Source organism: Mixophyes fleayi, chromosome 4 (genome assembly GCF_038048845.1).
Source record: "Mixophyes fleayi isolate aMixFle1 chromosome 4, aMixFle1.hap1, whole genome shotgun sequence".
In the NCBI taxonomy this organism is placed as follows: Eukaryota; Metazoa; Chordata; class Amphibia; order Anura; family Limnodynastidae; genus Mixophyes; species Mixophyes fleayi.
The window spans coordinates 63,092,207-63,111,072 of record NC_134405.1 but is presented as its reverse complement, the minus strand read 5'-3'; the positions used below and the strand labels follow the sequence as shown (position 1 = coordinate 63,111,072).

At 41.2% G+C, this 18,866-nt stretch overlaps 1 protein-coding gene across 16 annotated transcripts in view; it reads right to left on the bottom strand.

The window, feature by feature from the left end:
- CAMK2B (calcium/calmodulin dependent protein kinase II beta) overlaps window positions 1-18,866 on the bottom strand; it is a 103,715-nt gene that overhangs the window by 49,838 nt on the left and 35,011 nt on the right. For 11 of the 16 annotated variants that reach the window (XM_075207262.1, XM_075207265.1, XM_075207264.1 and 8 more), the window contains exons 4-5: window positions 18,650-18,704; window positions 5,547-5,612 (exon numbers count right to left, since the gene is read on the bottom strand). In XM_075207262.1, the coding sequence (XP_075063363.1) occupies window positions 5,547-5,612; window positions 18,650-18,704 (121 nt within the window). Of the gene's footprint in view, window positions 1-4,440; window positions 4,514-5,546; window positions 5,613-18,649; window positions 18,705-18,866 lie in introns of all 16 variants that reach the window. The other 5 variants (XM_075207263.1, XM_075207266.1, XM_075207268.1 and 2 more) reach the window with 1 other exon arrangement.

The window sequence follows — 18,866 nt, the reverse complement described above, 5'->3', positions numbered from 1 at the left end:
GTTCATTTGTTGTTTCAGTGATTTTTTTCAAACCTTGTCTAGCTCCAGATAATATAGATATTTACTCTTAACACATTTCTTGACTTTAGATGAGATCTATCATCAACGTGAAGCATCTCTCTTAATAAAGTGGACTCGAACAAGAACTAAACCATATTTAAAACTATAAGACACATCTCATGCTCAGCCAATGCTCAGATCCTTGATAACTCATATTGCAGTTTCTCAGAGCTGGATGTAGCAATGATTGTATGATGTCATATAAGGGCAGTACTGCAATAACTTGTAGCAGTGCTGTTACTGAATGTGCATAATTCTGTAATACTGCACCTGGTACAGGAGCAATATGCAGGAATGTGTTACATCTGGCAATACCTGCTACAGAGCCATCACATAGCAGAACATACTATTTATTAGTGCTTATATTCACCTCACCGATTGCTAAATACATTCAACAGGAGAAAGATTTAGGGACAAATTTATTAAAGTACAGTTTGTTTAATCCGCAGCATTTATAGATTTTTTTTTGATGGTTTTTCAACTACCCCACATCAAAAAAGAGAAACCTTAGTGAATTTAGTCCTAGGTCTAAAAATTACTTTTATTTCATTATAATATAGTGACAACAGAATCTAAGTCCTGGGCTCTCAGTGGCATGCTTTCTGGCCACAATATATCATCTTTAAGTTATTTACTAGGCTTTACTTTGCTTACTAGGCTTTAGAACCTTCTGCTTGTTTAGCAGAGAGAGAACGACTTGGTAAAATCTTTAAATAATTAACTTCACAAAAAATGTCTCTTAGATGAAATGGGTAAGGCTGGCGTTTAAGCCATACGAGAACTCACTATACCTTATTTAGAATGATTATAGTACACCTTGTTTTTATATCTCATTTTAGTGGCAGAAAGATACAGTGCGTTCCTTTGATAATAGGAGACTGTGGCAGAGTATGATGATAGATGCCATTGTCCTAGCTGCTGAACTGAAATGCACTTAGTCACATTTGAAAAACACAGAAGATTAGGCTGAACCAATATTAACAATGCACCTCTAAATTTTCTAGGACCTACTGGCATTATTGAGACATGAAGAAGCCTTGTCTTTAGTGATATCAATAGTTCCTTGTGAATGAATAAACTGAATAATGGTCAGCCCACAAAATTGCTGTTTCCACCATGTGTAGGTGACAGGCGGACCTTAAATTAATCACATTTCATGTATAACTGATAATTTTGAATATTCTAGTTGATCTGTGTGAAGAGTTACAATGAGTGTGTCAAATATATACTTTTGTGGAAATTGTGTATTTGCTATGACAGAGATGCTTTAAGGTTTATGTCATCAGGAGTATGTTGGCAATATATAATATAGGCAATAGAAATATTACACATTGTAGGTATGACAGCGTATCAAAGGAGTAGCTTCATTGGATGTTTAGGTATTTGCTATGCAGTGTGTTGTATCAGATTTCCACTGCAGAATCGTGTGCAGAGGAGTCGGGAGGGGCCAGGGGCCCAGTGGTGGCAATTTTGGTGGGGTCAGATAGGCCATATTATGGACAGGGATACAAATACTCCCTATTAGTTCTCACTGCCACACTCCATCAGGCGGTGTACGAGCACCACCAGTTGTTGCCTGGGGGATAGGGTGTCAGTACAATCACACATTATAGGTTATGTGTGGAGCAGCAGCTTTTACCAAGGCTGTGTGCAAAGATTGGAGGAGTGCTCCAAGAAGCGGTTGCAACAGGATGCAAAAGTCCTCTCTGTGGCCTGGATCGTGTGTGATAAGCTGTATCTTGTACCGTCTTCATAATTCCATTTAAGAAGACATATCTGATTACATAGCAGCAATATAGTGTTAATCTGTCTGCTCTTTCCTTAGAGACTTTACACGGCTGTATAAATGTTAAGGTGTACCTGTCGACAACTCATAATGGAGGCAGCCATTTTTCGTGATTAGGTTCTGTTCCGGACAATGTAGACTATGAATTCCCTAGGATCTAGTGACAACAGTGATCCATTAAGCAGAACATAGTTCACGCCTCAGTGAACTGAATTTGTGGATATTGTGTCAGCCAACAAAATTGCATCCCCTGCTTTGTGTCAACGACAGATAAACTAAACGTAGAGAAATCTTGTTTTGCATATAAATGCATTTTTAACAGCGTATACAGTGTTTTGTTGTGTACTACATTATTTTATAATATACGATCAGTCAATCAGTAGTGAAAAGGAAAGGAAAATGGAGAAGATACCATATTGCTACAGTCCTCTGTTTAGATTTGTGGCCTCTCGGTGGGATAGGTGGGCTACAGCATCTAGTGACAAACATAGTGACTGGGGTACAGAAGTGAGCGACACTGTCCAGAGCTACAAAGAACGGAGATCACAAAGACACAAAGGACTTTATACAAATTCTTAGTTGCCGTGACAAAAAATACCTGACCAGAATAAGTATCCAGAAGATGGGGATAATGACTGGCATGCAACTCTGTCCACCTTACCCTTTCCCCAGTTATGTGTCATCTATAGCTTTTAATATCCTTGTGGCACAAAGCACCACCTGCTCATCGACATTAGTATTTGGTGGTGTGACAAGTGGTGATCTGGCACTATAGAACACAAGAGAGGAATGTGGAAGGAACTGGAGAGGATACAGCAGAGAAGACAGAGTGTTGTCATGAAGATCTTCGTGATCTCTGATCCTTGATTTTAACACACAGTGCAGTAACGGTGGAGATGCAGACATGCGATGAGGAGTGCAGGACACAGAATTTTATTACTGATAGACACATGGAAGAGACAGGAGAGAGCGCAGGAGGGGGAGACAGATGGAGTAGCAGAGAGACTAAAAATAGGTGCCAAGGAAAGCAAAAAACAAGCGTAAGAAACACAAAGCAGAAAGGAGGAGAGGAACTGAGGAGGATGATGTAAAGAGAGAACGAGTAGTGGAGATAACAAGTATACAAAGAATTTATAGACAGAGGAAATGGGAAGGCCGAAAAAATTGCAAAATACATTGGGGAGTATAAGATAGAGGCAGAATAGGGTGGATGGTAGATTAAGGGAGAGAAAAGAAAGTGCAGTTATGAGTTTAAAGAATGCAGTGCATCACATGCAAGACAACTGAAGAGTATCACACCACGGCGTGTGCAATGCTCTGCACACTTCTTTGCAATGCTATATGCCCCATGACCCCACGAGCAGGTGCATGCTGGGACAAATAAAGATTCACTGTCTCTCTCTGTTTATTGGGCAGAAAATGTAAATAGTGGGTGAAGATGAAAGAGGAGAGAGAGGTTGATTGCAGGGAGAAGTGTCAGTGATTGGAGCTAAGGAGAAAAAGTAAAATATTGCAAAACACAGATAATCAGAGGAAACAATAAACAGAGAGAAATGTGATACATTATTCACTTACAAAATCAAATTAATTAAAATGAATATTATATAAACATACATATATTGCAGAACTGGTCTGCTGGACGGAGATTACTTTCATCTAGAAAAGATGCACATTCATGCTAGCCAGTGCTGAAATGTCACTGATATAGTGTACTTCTCTCTTATATCCTTTAGATGGTGCTATATGAAATTATTGTCTTTGTATAGTTTTATGATGTATTCAGCACTTCTACAATGCTTTGAAAATATATTGGGTCATTTCAATTTCTGGGAAAGTGCACCTCTCGATCAATGAGGACACCCTCAATTTAAAGTGCACTTGTCAGCACATACTGGAGGCGGCCATTGTGTGAGCTGAACCAAAGTCCACTAGTTCTCTGTGCCTCAGTGATGGTCCGTCATGCTCTAATGCTGTCACTGCTTCCTAGTGAATTGATAGGCTGCAATTTCATGACTATTGGTTACGTTCAGAAAATGGCTTCCTCCCCTTAGTATAGAGGGACATTTATTTAAAGCAATGGCGCAATTGAGTGTCTGCCACTCGGCATGTAGACCGTGCCATTAATCTTAAGTGTGTCATGCTGCCCTTGGAGCATATTGGACAAATGGAAGCAGACTCCACTGTTCAGAGGGTGCCTGATCGTTCCTCATGTCTAACAAAAACATTGGTCCACTGTATACGGGACATGTGCACTGTAGTTGTCAAGATGAACCCTACAAGATATGCATGTTTAATACAAGACACTTCCTTTGAACTGTCAGTAGAGACTCAAGCACTCATGGATGTGGGCATTGGTGCATACATCAATTGTAGTTGCACAGCCCTTAAACGGTTAAGCAGTAATCAGCTGCACCCCTTCATGCCCGCTTGGATGCACATAACCATCATTGCTTTACACCCCCCTCCAGCTCCCCATGCACTGTATCTCCAGAGCCAGATGGTGTAGGGATGTGACGAGTGCAGTGCCCACGATGTGCCAGTTCTCACCTGGGCCCCCATGCCATGTCACCCTCTTCCCCTTCAGGAATACTAACCTTCAAGTCCCTGTGCACAATGTCACAGGAGTGTGTGAAACAAACACTTTCTAATATCTGATGGAGACAGTGACTGTAAAACAAAACCAGCACACCCACAGGGTACAAGGGCACAGTGAGATGGTACAAACAACAAGGGGAGACAATTTGGAATATGGAGACAGCAAAGGAAGAACACAGAGGAATGATAGCATAAGGCATTTGCATATAGAGGCAATAGTGGTATGTTTAATAACCAGGGTGAAATTTGTATTAACAATTAAAAGTGAAAGGCATTATGCAATAAAAAGTCAACAAAAAAGAAGGCAGGATAATGAGGAAAAAAGGAGGTAGAAAAGGGCAAGTGGGGGTGGCAGATGGAGGAGAAGGATTAGTAAGGTAATAGTAATGATGACAGGACAGTGACAGGTAAATAGCAGACAATTTGCAGGGTAACAGTATGAACAGAACCAATATATTACAACAAAGGAAAAGAGACAGAGGGAGAAAACAGATTGAGAAAAGGGAAAAGGGGACAAGAGGAGAGAAACACAGTCTTAACATCACAAAACATCACATTAGAAAAGAGGCAGCATGCAGGACTACTACAGTGACAAAGTATTCATACTATATAGATGGTGCAGTGTTGGATCACTTGGCATTACTTGCCAGCCATTGGTAGAACTACAATAGCGTCTGAAGGCGGTGTTAACAAAGCCTGCTTACACTGTTCCTCAATTATGAGGCAGTTGTATGTATGTGTGTGTGTATATGTCTGTGTCTGTGTGGATAGAATTAAATTGTAGGGTCCTGGAAAAAGAAACTGCAAATCTAACAGAACACAAAATAAGATATCATAAGATTTCAATAAATATGCCTTTTTGTGAATTTGTAAGCTCTTCTGCAGATGGATATTAGCATTTAACTACAAAATGTTAACAAAATTAATAATGTATTTTTTGGGTCAAATGTGTAATTTTTGTGCAGAACAAATGTATTGCATTTGCATGACTCCTAAATTGAGGGTTTTGTATACAACAACATAGACATCGGCGAGTAATCTTGGCTGGGAGGGGACAGGGATGAGAGGTAAAAGAAAGGGTACTCTAGTTCAGGGGGGTACCCACCTTGCATCAGCTTCACTGTAATATTCTCGTGCCACAATATCCTCAAATAGCTCCCCACCTGTGACCCTGAAACACAAGAGGTTTGGGGATAAGTGAAAACCATGTGACTTGTCAACCTAAAACTTCACAGCAAGATCTTGGCTGGTTGGTTTCGATCATTGTGCAGTGTATGACATAACCTATGCAATCAATATCTGATCCGATTATATCCGATCATAAAACCAGGTGCGTGTGAAGTAATCAGCTGATCCTTAAATATTATAGCAGAGTATGCATGCAACCTGCATTAGATTGCTGAGTCTCTAGACACTACTTCTTCTCTTCCACACCATCCATCTCTTCTCCCTGCTCCACCTTTATGTTTCTGTCATTACCTCCAGGCCGAGTGCCAACTCTTCCCATTGTCTCTGTCTCTACAAAATTGTTTTTTTTTTACCTATTTCCTCCTTTGGTCTCAAAGAAAACCTCATCTCCCACCCACTGTGATCAACACTGCCTTGACCTTGTCCTCTCCCTCCATCTCTAGAGTTTACTACTTGGCTTTCCCACTTTCTGACCACAACCACCTGTCCTTCAACCTCACCTGACCTCATGCTCCCATCCTGCACACATATCCACATGCACACAGTGACACCTAAATACTCTTGAGCCAATCCACTTCACATCTTCACTAAAACTGCTCCTCTCTCCTATGACTACACTTTCATTCCTTGATCTGGCTGCCACTTTCAACAACAGCAAACTCACGTCAGCCCTAGACAAGGCAATTCGAGCCACTACATGCAATCCCAACCTCAAACATGGCACACCAAACAGACCTGCTACTGATGTGCACCGCTGCAGGAATTGGGTTTCCACCCATAACATTCAACTGACACTTTTCTCACAAAAGTAATTCATGATCTTTTTTAAAGCTAAACATAATTTTTCCAAGTTTCCACTATATTGGCCTTCATAATACAGTTCTGTCTTGGTTCACTTCCTACTAAAAAAGCTTCTATATCTCTACCTCTGGCACATCCTCCCCTTCACATCCACCCATACACTCTACCTGTTGAGGTCCCACAAGGCCTTCTGATTTCATCACTGTATACCTCTTCTCTTGGGGACCTAAATCACTTATTTGGCCTCCAGTAACTTTGATAACACAGATATCTACACAATTACCACAGGAAAATGCTGAAATTTATAATTTAATTTAATCAGTGTCAGGGGGCCTGATTCCCCTTATTGATCAGGACAGATTTTTCGTGCGGGTGGGATATTTGGGAGATACGTCTCAGTCGCTGCTGCTCTGCAAGCCCCCATCGTGACATGGGCACACTCTCATCGTGACGTGGCCACATCAACTGACAGACCTACATGTGTACCAGGTCTAACTCACTTACCAGCCCCTTTCCCATCCCGCGTTTTTAAGCAGAAGGAGTCACAAGTGTAAGATGCATACACATTGTTTTGTGCACATACGCAGCACAGAAATGCATATTTTACGCTAAAGAGAAGTAGGTCCAAATCAGTATGATAAGGCATATTTTGATATAATGAACGATTTCCAGCATATTTAATATATCACTATATAATTTCAATTTTTCAAGACAAAGCTGAGCATCAGAAAGCCATCAACAAATTACTTAATTGATATATTGGAGAGAGCTCTTAGCCATATTTCATTAATGAAGTAAAACAATTATAATATATGCAAAATGTTCAACAATGAGATACAGGGGTCATTATGTATGTGCATAACCTACAAATAGTATAAATAATATACATTTTTCACATTTTATTTTCTTACATCATGAAATCCAAATGGATTTATTCAGGAATGGCTATCAGTAATCAAGACAAAACACTTTAGTTTCAAAGATATATAATAAGCTTTGTTATGAGCGTTTTGTCGCTATCCAATAACGATTTACGAATCTCGATTTGTGTTTCCAACGCACAAATATTTATTCTCAAAAAGTAGCAGAATAATTCAAGCGAAATATTAATAAGTACAGCTGTTACTTATCGCAGGCGCTCTGGATCCAGTCAACAGTCATTCAGTCCTGAAGTCTGTGGTCAAGGTGACTAAACACTACATGAGAGCTACTGCTTATATGTAAATAGAGATACAGTGAAACAATGCAGGTGGTATAGCTTGCTTCTATTGGTCCAGGCATCAGGAGGGTCCAGGGGGTTACACATCATAGGCTGATTCAATCTAAGTAATCCAAAGGTGGGGGTCTCTCCAGGGGGTGAGCTCTGTTCTTCCCGCCAAACTGCTCTGTTCTTCCCGCCACACTCCAATTACAATCAGTCCATTTGCATTTGACAGTTAATATCATATTAAAGGTTTATTCCCTAACATCAATAACTAGAGTATGCAATGTGCGATCTCTTCGCCGAATGCACAGAACAGCTGCTGATGTAAAGGGGATTAATATGATATTAGACATGACACATTTCTTTTAACCTGAACCATATGCATCACTAATATGCATATAACCTATAATATTACACATAAACACTACTATATTTCGACATAAATGACTATGTGTTGCAACTACCATTAATGTGTACTATTTTACAAATGTGTGTGTTGGTGCGAATGTATGTAAAAGCGTAAATACTGTTGTTTCCACGTGTTGCGGCTGCGTTCGCCCTTCCACGCCGTAGCGTTCCATACGCATATTTTCAGACAAAGACAACCAAGTTTGCTCGATTTTAATTGAAATGACTTTATCCAATTTACTGACTTCGACAGCTTCCAAAGCTTTTTCTTAAATGAATAAATTAATTAGTTAATTAAAAATCAGACAATAATTGATAACATAAGTATTCACACCCTTTTTAAATGGTAGTAGCACCTTTAGCTGCAATTACCGCCTATTGTTTGCAATATGGATGGGAGCAATAGGTGAACAGCAATTCTCAATGTGATTGAAATCTGGGCTTTGACTTGGCCACTCAGGGACATTGATTTTTTGTAATTAAGCAACTCTAGTATGGCTTTTGCTGGGTCATTGTCCTGCTGGAATATAAATCTTCCTTCACTTGCTACGCCTTCTGCAGACTGCAGCAGGTTTTCCTCCAAGATTTGTCTATATCTTGCACCACACAATTTGCCTTCTGTTTTGGCAGATTGTCCAGTCCCCCAGCAGAGAACCATTCCCATAGTATTATACTGCCACAACCATGCTTCAAGATATTGCCATGATGCGCCATACATAGCACCTGAGTGTGAAGCCAAAAAGTCCTCATCAGACCAAAGACCCTTCCTCCACTTGGCATGTAATATTCCCACATGCTTTCTGGCAACAATGGTTTTTATTCTGCCACCCTCCCATAAAACCTATTTGTGAAGTGTTGTCCACCATGTAGGAGTTGCCATAGGTTTCGTGGTAACCTCCATAACAGTTGTTCTTATGGTGCAGATGCTCAGTTATGGAGGATAACCTGTTCTAGACAGAATCTCAATTGTGCCATATTCTCTCCATCTCTTTAACCATGCATAAAGTTTAACAGACTGTATAGACATCTATCGGGCGAACTAAGGAGCTAATTAATCATCAATTTATTATCAGTTGGCATCATGGCATCATCTGCAGTCCTACAATGTTTTGGGAGTATGGTAACTGATGAATGTAGATCCACAGGAATGCCAGTATTACATAACTTGTACAAAATCTTATGCAAATTACTAACAGTTTTCAGAATGCAGTGATATCTAGGAGGCATGATGGACTATGGGTAAGGGACAGGTACCTCTAGAGTGTACCTGTCATGCTATTTGGAAAATGTAACAGTACAATAGTACATCCTTAGTAAAAGCCTATACATAGCTATTAGCACATGTACCATTCTTGAAAATATAACATATAAAATTGGGCCACATCTCTCTCTATGTTAAAATTCCCTAATCATTACAACAACTAGTGGTGTGAGTTTTCCTGTGGTCTGAAGATCCTGTGGCACTAATCTCATGTGACCAGTGTGCTGAATAATGTCACAGAAAGTATTTCTGGAGAATAGTGAGCATGGTCCAGACACTACATGAGGTGTTCACACTCTCAGGAATGCTGGTGAGTAGTGATACTTCCCAGAAGATGTCTAACTGCATGTAACCATATCAAAAACGTTCATAAGAAACTACAAATAGTGGATAGAAAAAAAATGAAAAAAACAACACATGCAAGGGCTTCCCAACAGGAGATCATGCATTATTTAAGCAAGTAGCATCCCAGCATGATTGGAATCATGTATAAAAATGCTGGATTGCCCTGGTTGCCTATAATTATGGCTAGCATGGCTACAAGAGACCTGGATGACTTTGAGAGTGGAGTGGTTATTGGAGTGTGTTTGGCAGGAGATTCTGGGACCTAGACAACTCATCTCATGTTTCACAAGCAACAGTGTGTAAAGAACTGTCAAAATGGAACTCCAGGGAAATAACATCATTAGCAAAATTCAACAGCCTTTGGGATTGGGATGGGAAACTGCAGATTGCAAAATTCAACCTTTGGTGCAAGCAATTTCTTCAAAAAACATCCAGAGAACTTAAGACAGCAGGATACCGTAGACGGGTTGCAGTGCATAAAGCACTCATCACACCTGGCAATGCACGTTTGTGAGCTCAGTGGGACAAAAAGAAATGGACTACTGAGTGGTGGAGGAAGGCGATATGGTCAGATCAATCATCCTTTACCATGTTCTTCACAAACGGACTAGTGCATTTGTGGCTACATCAACCAGTAGTCAACTGAGTGAATTTCTTGTGGAAGAGTGATGCTGCGTAATTGCAGACATTGGTAGACTATGCTAGGGCACATACAAGCCATAATGGCTGCTTGTGGTGGCCCAATGCTCTATTAAGAGACTTCATATTGGTGTTTCCATTTTTCGTCCACTGCTAGTATGGGCTGTGACACACAATACAATACATGTTACAAAGATGTAGTATAGTTTTAAACTTCTGTGTATCTGTAGATACTACGGGCCTGAGTCATTAAGGAGAGCAAGGCAAGAAAAGGAGTAAGTTTGCTCCTGGACAAACCACGTTACAATGCAAGGGGTGCAAATTAGTTTATTATTTTGCACATGAAGAATATACTGCTTTTTTTTGTCATGTAGCACACAAATACTTGATAACTTTATTTTTACAATGAAATTGAAAGTTGATCTAGGACATGTCCTACACGAGCAGCACGGTGGCTAAGTGGTTAGCACTTCAGCCTCACAGCGCTGGGGTCATGCATTCAATTCCCGACCATGGCCTTATCTGTGTGGAGTTTGCGTGGGTTTCCTCCCACACTCCAAAAACATACTAGTAGATTAATTGGCTGCTATCAAATTAACCCTACTCTCTCTCTGTCTGTGTGTGTATGTTAGGGAATTTAGACTGTAAGCTCCAATGGGGCAGGGACTGATGTGAATGAGTTCTCTGTACAGCGCTGCGGAATGAGTGGCTCTATATGAATGACGATGATAATGTCCTACCCCCACATTTTAAATTTACTCCCCCTCCAATGCAACATGGTTTTGCCAAGGTGCAAAGTTACTCTTTTATTTTTATTTGCTCTCCTTAATGACTCAGGCCCTACATGCTGATAAAAGATACCTAATTCTCTATGACACATGTAGGGCTCACTGAGACATGCACCCCTATGTTGTTCTCCTGTAATATATAGTGTACAGGAGATATACACTATCTGTACAAACAACACAGGGAATAAATGACCAGCACTCCAGGGGAGCTCATGGTGCAATAAAGAATGGAAGACATACAAACGAAGGAACAGACTGGGTCATGCGGACCACGGTGAAATTCACTAATGCAGAAAGGGGCAAGTGGATTAAGCCAATCTGGCAGCAGGTGCTTATTTGACGATGTGGAGGGACAACAGATAAAGAATGACAGGAAGGAGAATATAACAGGATTCATTGGAGTGGGGCTATTAAAGGCTTTGTCTAATTAAACCGGGTTTGGGAGCTACACATTGGGTTATATATAGAATGATGAGTTCTAAAATGTGTCACTGCAGCACTTGCTTTCAATAGAACTGCAAGTGTATGGGGAGAGGCATAAACTGTGCAGGAGTGGGGGACTGAATGTGTCCAGGGAGAGAACAAAGGGGTGTAGATAGCAGGATGGAGGTGTACCAAGAGGTATATGTTTCAGCACTAGCACAGTGCTACAGTACATGATAGAGAGTGACAGAAATGTGGGTGTAATATCAGCACAGACCTTTCAGAGGAGGATGCGAGGTGTAACAAGGAAGTATGTATGATCTGTAGCGCAGAAGGATGGGAATGAAGTGGAAGAGGTGTAGGTGGAGGGTCTTGGACAGGAAGCAGAGACCGTGACAGGTGTGTGGTAGCTTAGCACAGATCTAGCAGGGTAGATTGTTGGGTAAGCTGTGTGTGAGGTCAGCACAAGAATAGGAGGTGGTTGCAGGGGAGGATAGAGATGCAGTGAATAGCAGTTAGACTCATGTCTTGTCTTCATCTAACGCCCACAGAGCTGTAACACCAAACACAGCCTGGTGTATTTATAGGCTGCGTCCCCCCTCCTCTGTGCCTGCACCAAAATCCTCTGCAGAAAGAGCAGCATTGGGGGAGATGTTACACTGCCAGCAATGTAGCTTCACTCATATCAAAGACATTATTCTCAATAGCAGATATCTTGATAGGCATTGCAGTTATTATTTGCATCCACAAAATAGCATATAATATATACATAACCTTACAAACCCTATAATAAATGTACTAACTGTTCCCACCAAAGCAGACAGAGAGTTGTGCAGACAGCCTTCAGTGGGGTCAGAGGGCTTGGTGGGGGTAGTGTGAGTCTCTCATAGCCTCAGGCAGACAAATTGCTGATTGGCTTAAACTATCACTATAGGATATATCTATCTATTAACCAACAAGACTCCCTCAGCTATACCCACACAATCTGCAACCAGACATCTCAATATACATTAGCAAACAACATAACATTATAACCTGTTCTTCCAGAGCAGTATGTATGTGTGCTTTTACACCACAGACCATTGGTGTCACACTGATGGGCCAAGCTAGGACCTGACGGCAGCCTCCAGTAATCAACTTTTACAGCTATATTGATATGAAACAGAGCGGTTCACTATGGCTGCTTTATATGCATGCAGATCGACAAACTACCATCTCCCTTCTACTATATACTTGATAAAATTAGCATTTTCCCGGTGTGATTTCTTTCATTTTATATGCTAGAAGTAAATCCCAGTGATTGTTTTTTACTATATATGAATGAACAAGTGCTCTTCTGCTGTCCTGCCTGCTGGATGTTATTCTGAGCATTTGGTCTTATTGTATATATATGGATAACTGCACAGTACCACATCTGCTGTCCTGCATGCTGGATGTTATTCTGAGCATTTGGTCTTATTGTATATATATGGATAACTGCACAGTACCACATCTGCTGTCCTGCATGCTGGATGTTATTCTGAGCATTTGGTCTTATTGTATATATATGGATAACTGCACAGTACCACATCTGCTGTCCTGCATGCTGGATGTTATTCTGAGCATTTGGTCTTATTGTATATATATGGATAACTGCACAGCACCACATCTGCTGTCCTACATGCTGGATGTTATTCTGAGCATTTGGTCTTATTGTATATATATGGATAACTGCACAGTACCACTTCTGCTGTCCTGCATGCTGAATGTTATTCTGAGCATTTCATCTTAATGTATATGTATGGATAACTGCACAGTACCACTTCTGCTGTCCTGCATGCTGGATGTTATTCTGAGCATTTCATCTTATTGTATATGTATGGATAACTGCACAGTACCACTTCTGCTGTCCTGCATGCTGGATGTTATTCTGAGCATTTCATCTTATTGTATATGTATGGATAACTGCACAGTACCACTTCTGCTGTCCTGCATGCTGGATGTTATTCTGAGCATTTCATCTTATTGTATATGTATGGATAACTGCACAGTACCACTTCTGCTGTCCTGCATGCTGGATGTTATGCTGAGCATTTCATCTTATTGTATATGTATGGATAACTGCACAGCACCTCATCTGCTGTCCTGCATGCTGGATGTTATTCTGAGCATTTCATCTTATTGTATATGTATGGATAACTGCACAGTACCACTTCTGCTGTCCTGCATGCTGGATGTTATTCTGAGCATTTCATCTTATTGTATATGTATGGATAACTGCACAGTACCACTTCTGCTGTCCTGCATGCTGGATGTTATTCTGAGCATTTCCTCTTATTGTATATGTATGGATAACTGCACAGTACCACTTCTGCTGTCCTGCATGCTGAATGTTATTCTGAGCATTTCATCTTAATGTATATGTATGGATAACTGCACAGTACCACTTCTGCTGTCCTGCATGCTGGTTGTTATTCTGAGCATTTGGTCTTATTGTATATATATGGATAACTGCACAGTACCACTTCTGCTGTCCTACATGCTGAATGTTATTCTGAGCATTTGGTCTTATTGTATATGTATGGATAACTGCACAGTATCACTTCTGCTGTCCTGCATGCTGGATATTATTCTGAGTATTTGGTCTTATAGTATATGTATGGATAACTGCACAGTACCACTTCTGCTATCCTCGGTATCAGGTCTTTTGGGAGAATTGATCACCATGGACGAAAAGCCCTATAGCCCTATATTCACTTCGCCCTATATATGTAGAGGTTTACTATCAGCGTTAAGTAGCACAGGATCATGCCAGCGAGCATGTTACAGTAGGGATTTTTTGAAAATGTATAGGAATAAGGCCCCTAGAAAATAAACATATTAATAGAGTAAGTTTTTAAACTCTTTTATTTTCAGTTTGCTCAGCTTGGCAAGAACAATGTTTGGGTTTACTGTGCATGTAAGGCAAGGGGCAAATAACCACCTCCATTGTTCTGTAAGGTAAATACAGTTTCATGATATGTTCTTATTCTGTATGTTTAAAAATTGATCCCTTATCTCAACATGTATTCTATTCTCAGTTTATATGAGGCAAAAAATATTCATATTTATTTCATATATGAAGCATATGCAAAGTAATTTATGATTGTTATCCTGACATTCCACTGCAGCATTGTTAAACGTCCCCACTCCATTACAGGCAGCTGAAGCCATAACCCACAGTGTGCTACCTGATACAGGTGAAAAACAAAAAGCTGAGGCTGCAGTGAGGTAAGCTACTGTGACGTCACTGATTCTGTCCTGTGTATGAAGTCACCATTTCACAAAGTAAATTTCACACTATGTTGGCTCAGAAGCATGTAATATTAAGAAGCACCTTCCTCCTAACATGGTGACCTGCGCTAAAGAGGTGAAATAGAGCATGATGGCCATATATATATATATATATATATATATATATATATATATATATATATATATAAAATATATAAATGCTTAGTGGCGTCTGTCTGTCTGTGTGTGTGTGAAAAAAAAAAAACAAGTTGCAGCGCCACCTACTGGGCAGAGTTATACACTGACCTACTAAATTCTTAGTGTGTGTGGGAAAAAAAATTCAAAAAGGGCTGAAATTTGGTAGGGCTCAAACTTATTTTCGTGAGGTAATTTTACCTCATGAACACACGTGTAGAGGCGTGCGTTAGTGTGTGTGTGTGTGTGGAAAAAACTATTTTCTCAGAAAGGGCTCATCCAATTGACCTGAAATTTGGTATACTGACATTATTTGACAAAAAAATTAGAATAGTCAAGTCCGTTAACTTCCATCATCCCCCCTTCCCCCCGTGGGAGGGGTAGTAAAGGCTAAATTTACGAGTTGAGGGGTCAAACTCATTTTCGTGAGGTAATTTTACCTCATGAACACACATTAAAAAGGCCGCTTGCGTCGGGAAGTAACGCTCTTCCACTGAGGAGGCCTGGGCTAGGTCCAAATGCATGACAAAAACCTTTTTAAGACCTTAAGTAGCTTGATTTGACTAGAATGCATGAGTATCATGCACGGGTTAACTTGTGTATATATATATATATATATATATATATATATATATATATATAAAATAATATAGTTAATTATGAACCCTTCGGTAACACACATCATTTCGTGTGTGTGTGCGTGCTCTCTTGCATTCCTATACTTGTGGGGACATTGACCTATTTACACACCAATGCTGTGGGGACCTTGGTCTTATGGGGATAAAAAATGAGGTCCCCACAAAGCTTACCAAAGACCCCGCGAGTCACTTTTGTCGGACCAAAAGAGTGTGTGTCCGATGTGGAGGGGAGAGTGTGTGTGCACGTCACTGCTAAAGGTCAGTCGACCATCCATATGTATGCAAGAGCAGGAAGAGGAAGAGACTGCAACATTCCTGGGCTTTTTACACCTAACGGGGATAAGACATGGTCGCATCTGTCTGCTGCTGAAAGTAAAGTGGGGAGAATGGAGCATGACAGAGCCCATCAGTGGTTTTGACTATAGCTCGGTGAGCAGTGAAGATGAATATGCTGCTGACACTTCGTAGGAGGAGGACAGCGGTTGAGACACCAGCAGTGATGCCCCACTGCCCGGCAGTGGAGCAAAAGTGCAGGTACCCAGTTTTCTATGCATGACTATTCTCAACCTTCTGGCAGCAGTGTTTTAAACACAGAGGGCTGGAAAGACGCTATCCAGAAACAGTGATGGCTCCAGGGCGTATAGCAAAAAGCAGTATTACCTGTACTGTGAGAAGCCTGTCTAAAATATCCTGGCATATGGAGCATGTTCACCCCAATGAGAATGAAGTAGCCTGGGCCATGAAAGTCTTCGAAAGAAAGGTGCATGCCAAAGGCTTCATGCACTGTTAAATCTGCCAAGGCTTGTTTACAAGAAAGTACCTGTGGAAATACATGAAATGTAAGCTAAAGCAAAGGGGCAACAGGCCCACACCTGGTAAAACAGTCCAGTCTCTGTGTGCCTTTGCTCAGCCTGCTCCTCCTGACATCAGTGGTGGCTTTAGAAAGCTCTTGAGCAACATGATCCCGTATGAAATATTAATCACAGTCAAAAATGACCAGTGCATCATGCAGATGGGGCAGCATCTCTTCAACCGGACTGGTTCAGATGCCGGCAGACACAAGTGCTTCTTAGACAAATGGGCAGGTTACTGCTAAAGGCCAGAAGAGCTACCCCTTTGGAGAGGATGGAAGACTTTACCATACCATCGAACTTTCTGCATGTAGTCAACGCTGGGAGCTGGCTATGACGAGGAGACAGGTACATTTAAGACACCCTCGACTCAAGGTCGGGCACAGCTTGCAAAAGATAGCGAGCATTGTGGAGTGCCGAGCCATGATGGAGGGCTGCACTGCTGCAGTTGAAAAGGCACGCAACATCAGGAAAATCTAGGAAAAAGATGCTCTTGTACCAAGATGAGCACCAGCAAGCCTACAAAAGTGGTATATCCACCGAGCCTATGCTTAACACCTGGGCAATACTTGCAAAAGTCACCCTGGCACAAGTGATCTTGTTCAAACGAAGCAAGGAAGGGGAAGTTTCCAAGATGTTGCTGACTACCTTCTCCTCAAGAGACACTTTGGATCTCCACGAAGATGTGGCCCTCGCGCTTTCCGAGGTTGAGAGGAAGCTCTGCCAGCACTTCACTCGTATTGAAATCCAAGGAAAACTAGGGAGAAAGTCCCCATCCTGCTGACACCAGGCATGCAATGTGCAATGGAACTTCTCCCAGAGAAGCATGAAGAGTGTGCAATGGCTACCCAAAATGTATACGTTTGCCAAACCACCTGCCTTGTCACATTTCAGAGGCTCCAATTGCATACGCCCAAGAGTGTGAAGCCAAACATCCCTACACACTTTCTTCCACAAAGCTTCAAAAGCCTCATCCCAGCCTGCCACTGACCGGCAGTATTACCGCCTTTAAGAAGGTAGCCTCCAACTTGCCAAGATCAGCAAACTGTTGTCTCTCGTGAGTGCACATTAATCTGGACGGTAAGTTGGAAATATTGTGTCTGATGTATGCTTTTGACTCTTACCTTGGTCATTTACATATCTCTTTCTTTTCAGAACCAGTCCCGCTACAGAGAGACAGGTCGGATGATGATCAATCCCCTCTGACAGAAGGAGAAGTGGTCAGGTGTTCATCGACATTGCCACGTCAGAAGAGAGGCAATGTAGGGACCTGGAACCACAGGACCAGTGCCCAGCCACGGCTTCCACAGGTCAGTGTAGCACAGAGTTTCGTTTGGCAAAAGCATTTTGCCTTCTCTGTATTTTGCAGAGGTGTAATGAACTGCTCTACTTCCTTTTAAGTTGTAAAGAGGTGCGGAGAAAAACCTGGGATAGAGAGGAGATCCAAGGTCTAGAGAAGCACATGATGAAGTTTATCCAAACATGCTGGGTGCTCGGCAAACGTGACTTGCTGCATGCATGAACCATCCACACTGAAAGATCAGTTCTTAATAAAGAACCGCAAAACAGCTTTAAAGAGGGATCAAACTTGTTGAGACGATACACAGTGGTTGACCAGGGTTGTAACCTCCATGGCTAGGAGTCGTTGTATGCGGGCGTGTGGATGTCCTCAGATGGCCAAAATACATGAAACTTTACTCACCATGTCAGTACTTTCAGCAAAGTCAAAGTGTAAATCTCAAGTGGTGACTCTGGTGACAAACAGCTCCTACACATATTCATATGACTGTCCTGTTGACAGGGCATTAGGAGATTGGTGACCCAATGTGCCATGTTCCAGACATGGATCCTCAAAATGCAATGTGTTGGTGTGTGTGTGTGTGTGTGTGTGTCTTAATTCACATAGTTGTAAAGCACTGATCATGGTATGATTTTAGATATTATTTAGAAAACAAAAATGGCTTCATAATGTATATCTGTCCTCCCCACCCCTCTATGTTTTTCAAGAATTATGTCTTCCACACTGATGAAGCAGGACATTAGTACAACATCATTCATATGGTATGGTCACATCCCTCATGCCCGATTTTGATACCTACCCTCCTCTGCCTAATCCAGGTCAGTGTTTCAAAGGGAAATTCTGGAAACATATGTATCTGACTGTAGAAATATCACATTTGCATACTTTATTAATTGAAAATAATTGTCCACTTACAGATCAAAGATGAGATAGTGGAACCCCTCTTCTGATATACTGTCATGCAGCCGTACTAAAAAGACAACAGATAAAGACATTTACAGACATGTTGGTTATAATGATTACTTGTGTAGTGTTGTGATACCTTGGGCCTACCTTCACTCAACTAAGGTCTACTTGCCAAGCCTCATTGTAAAGCAGTTATGAGCAACTAGGGGGCTTAGAGGGGTCACAT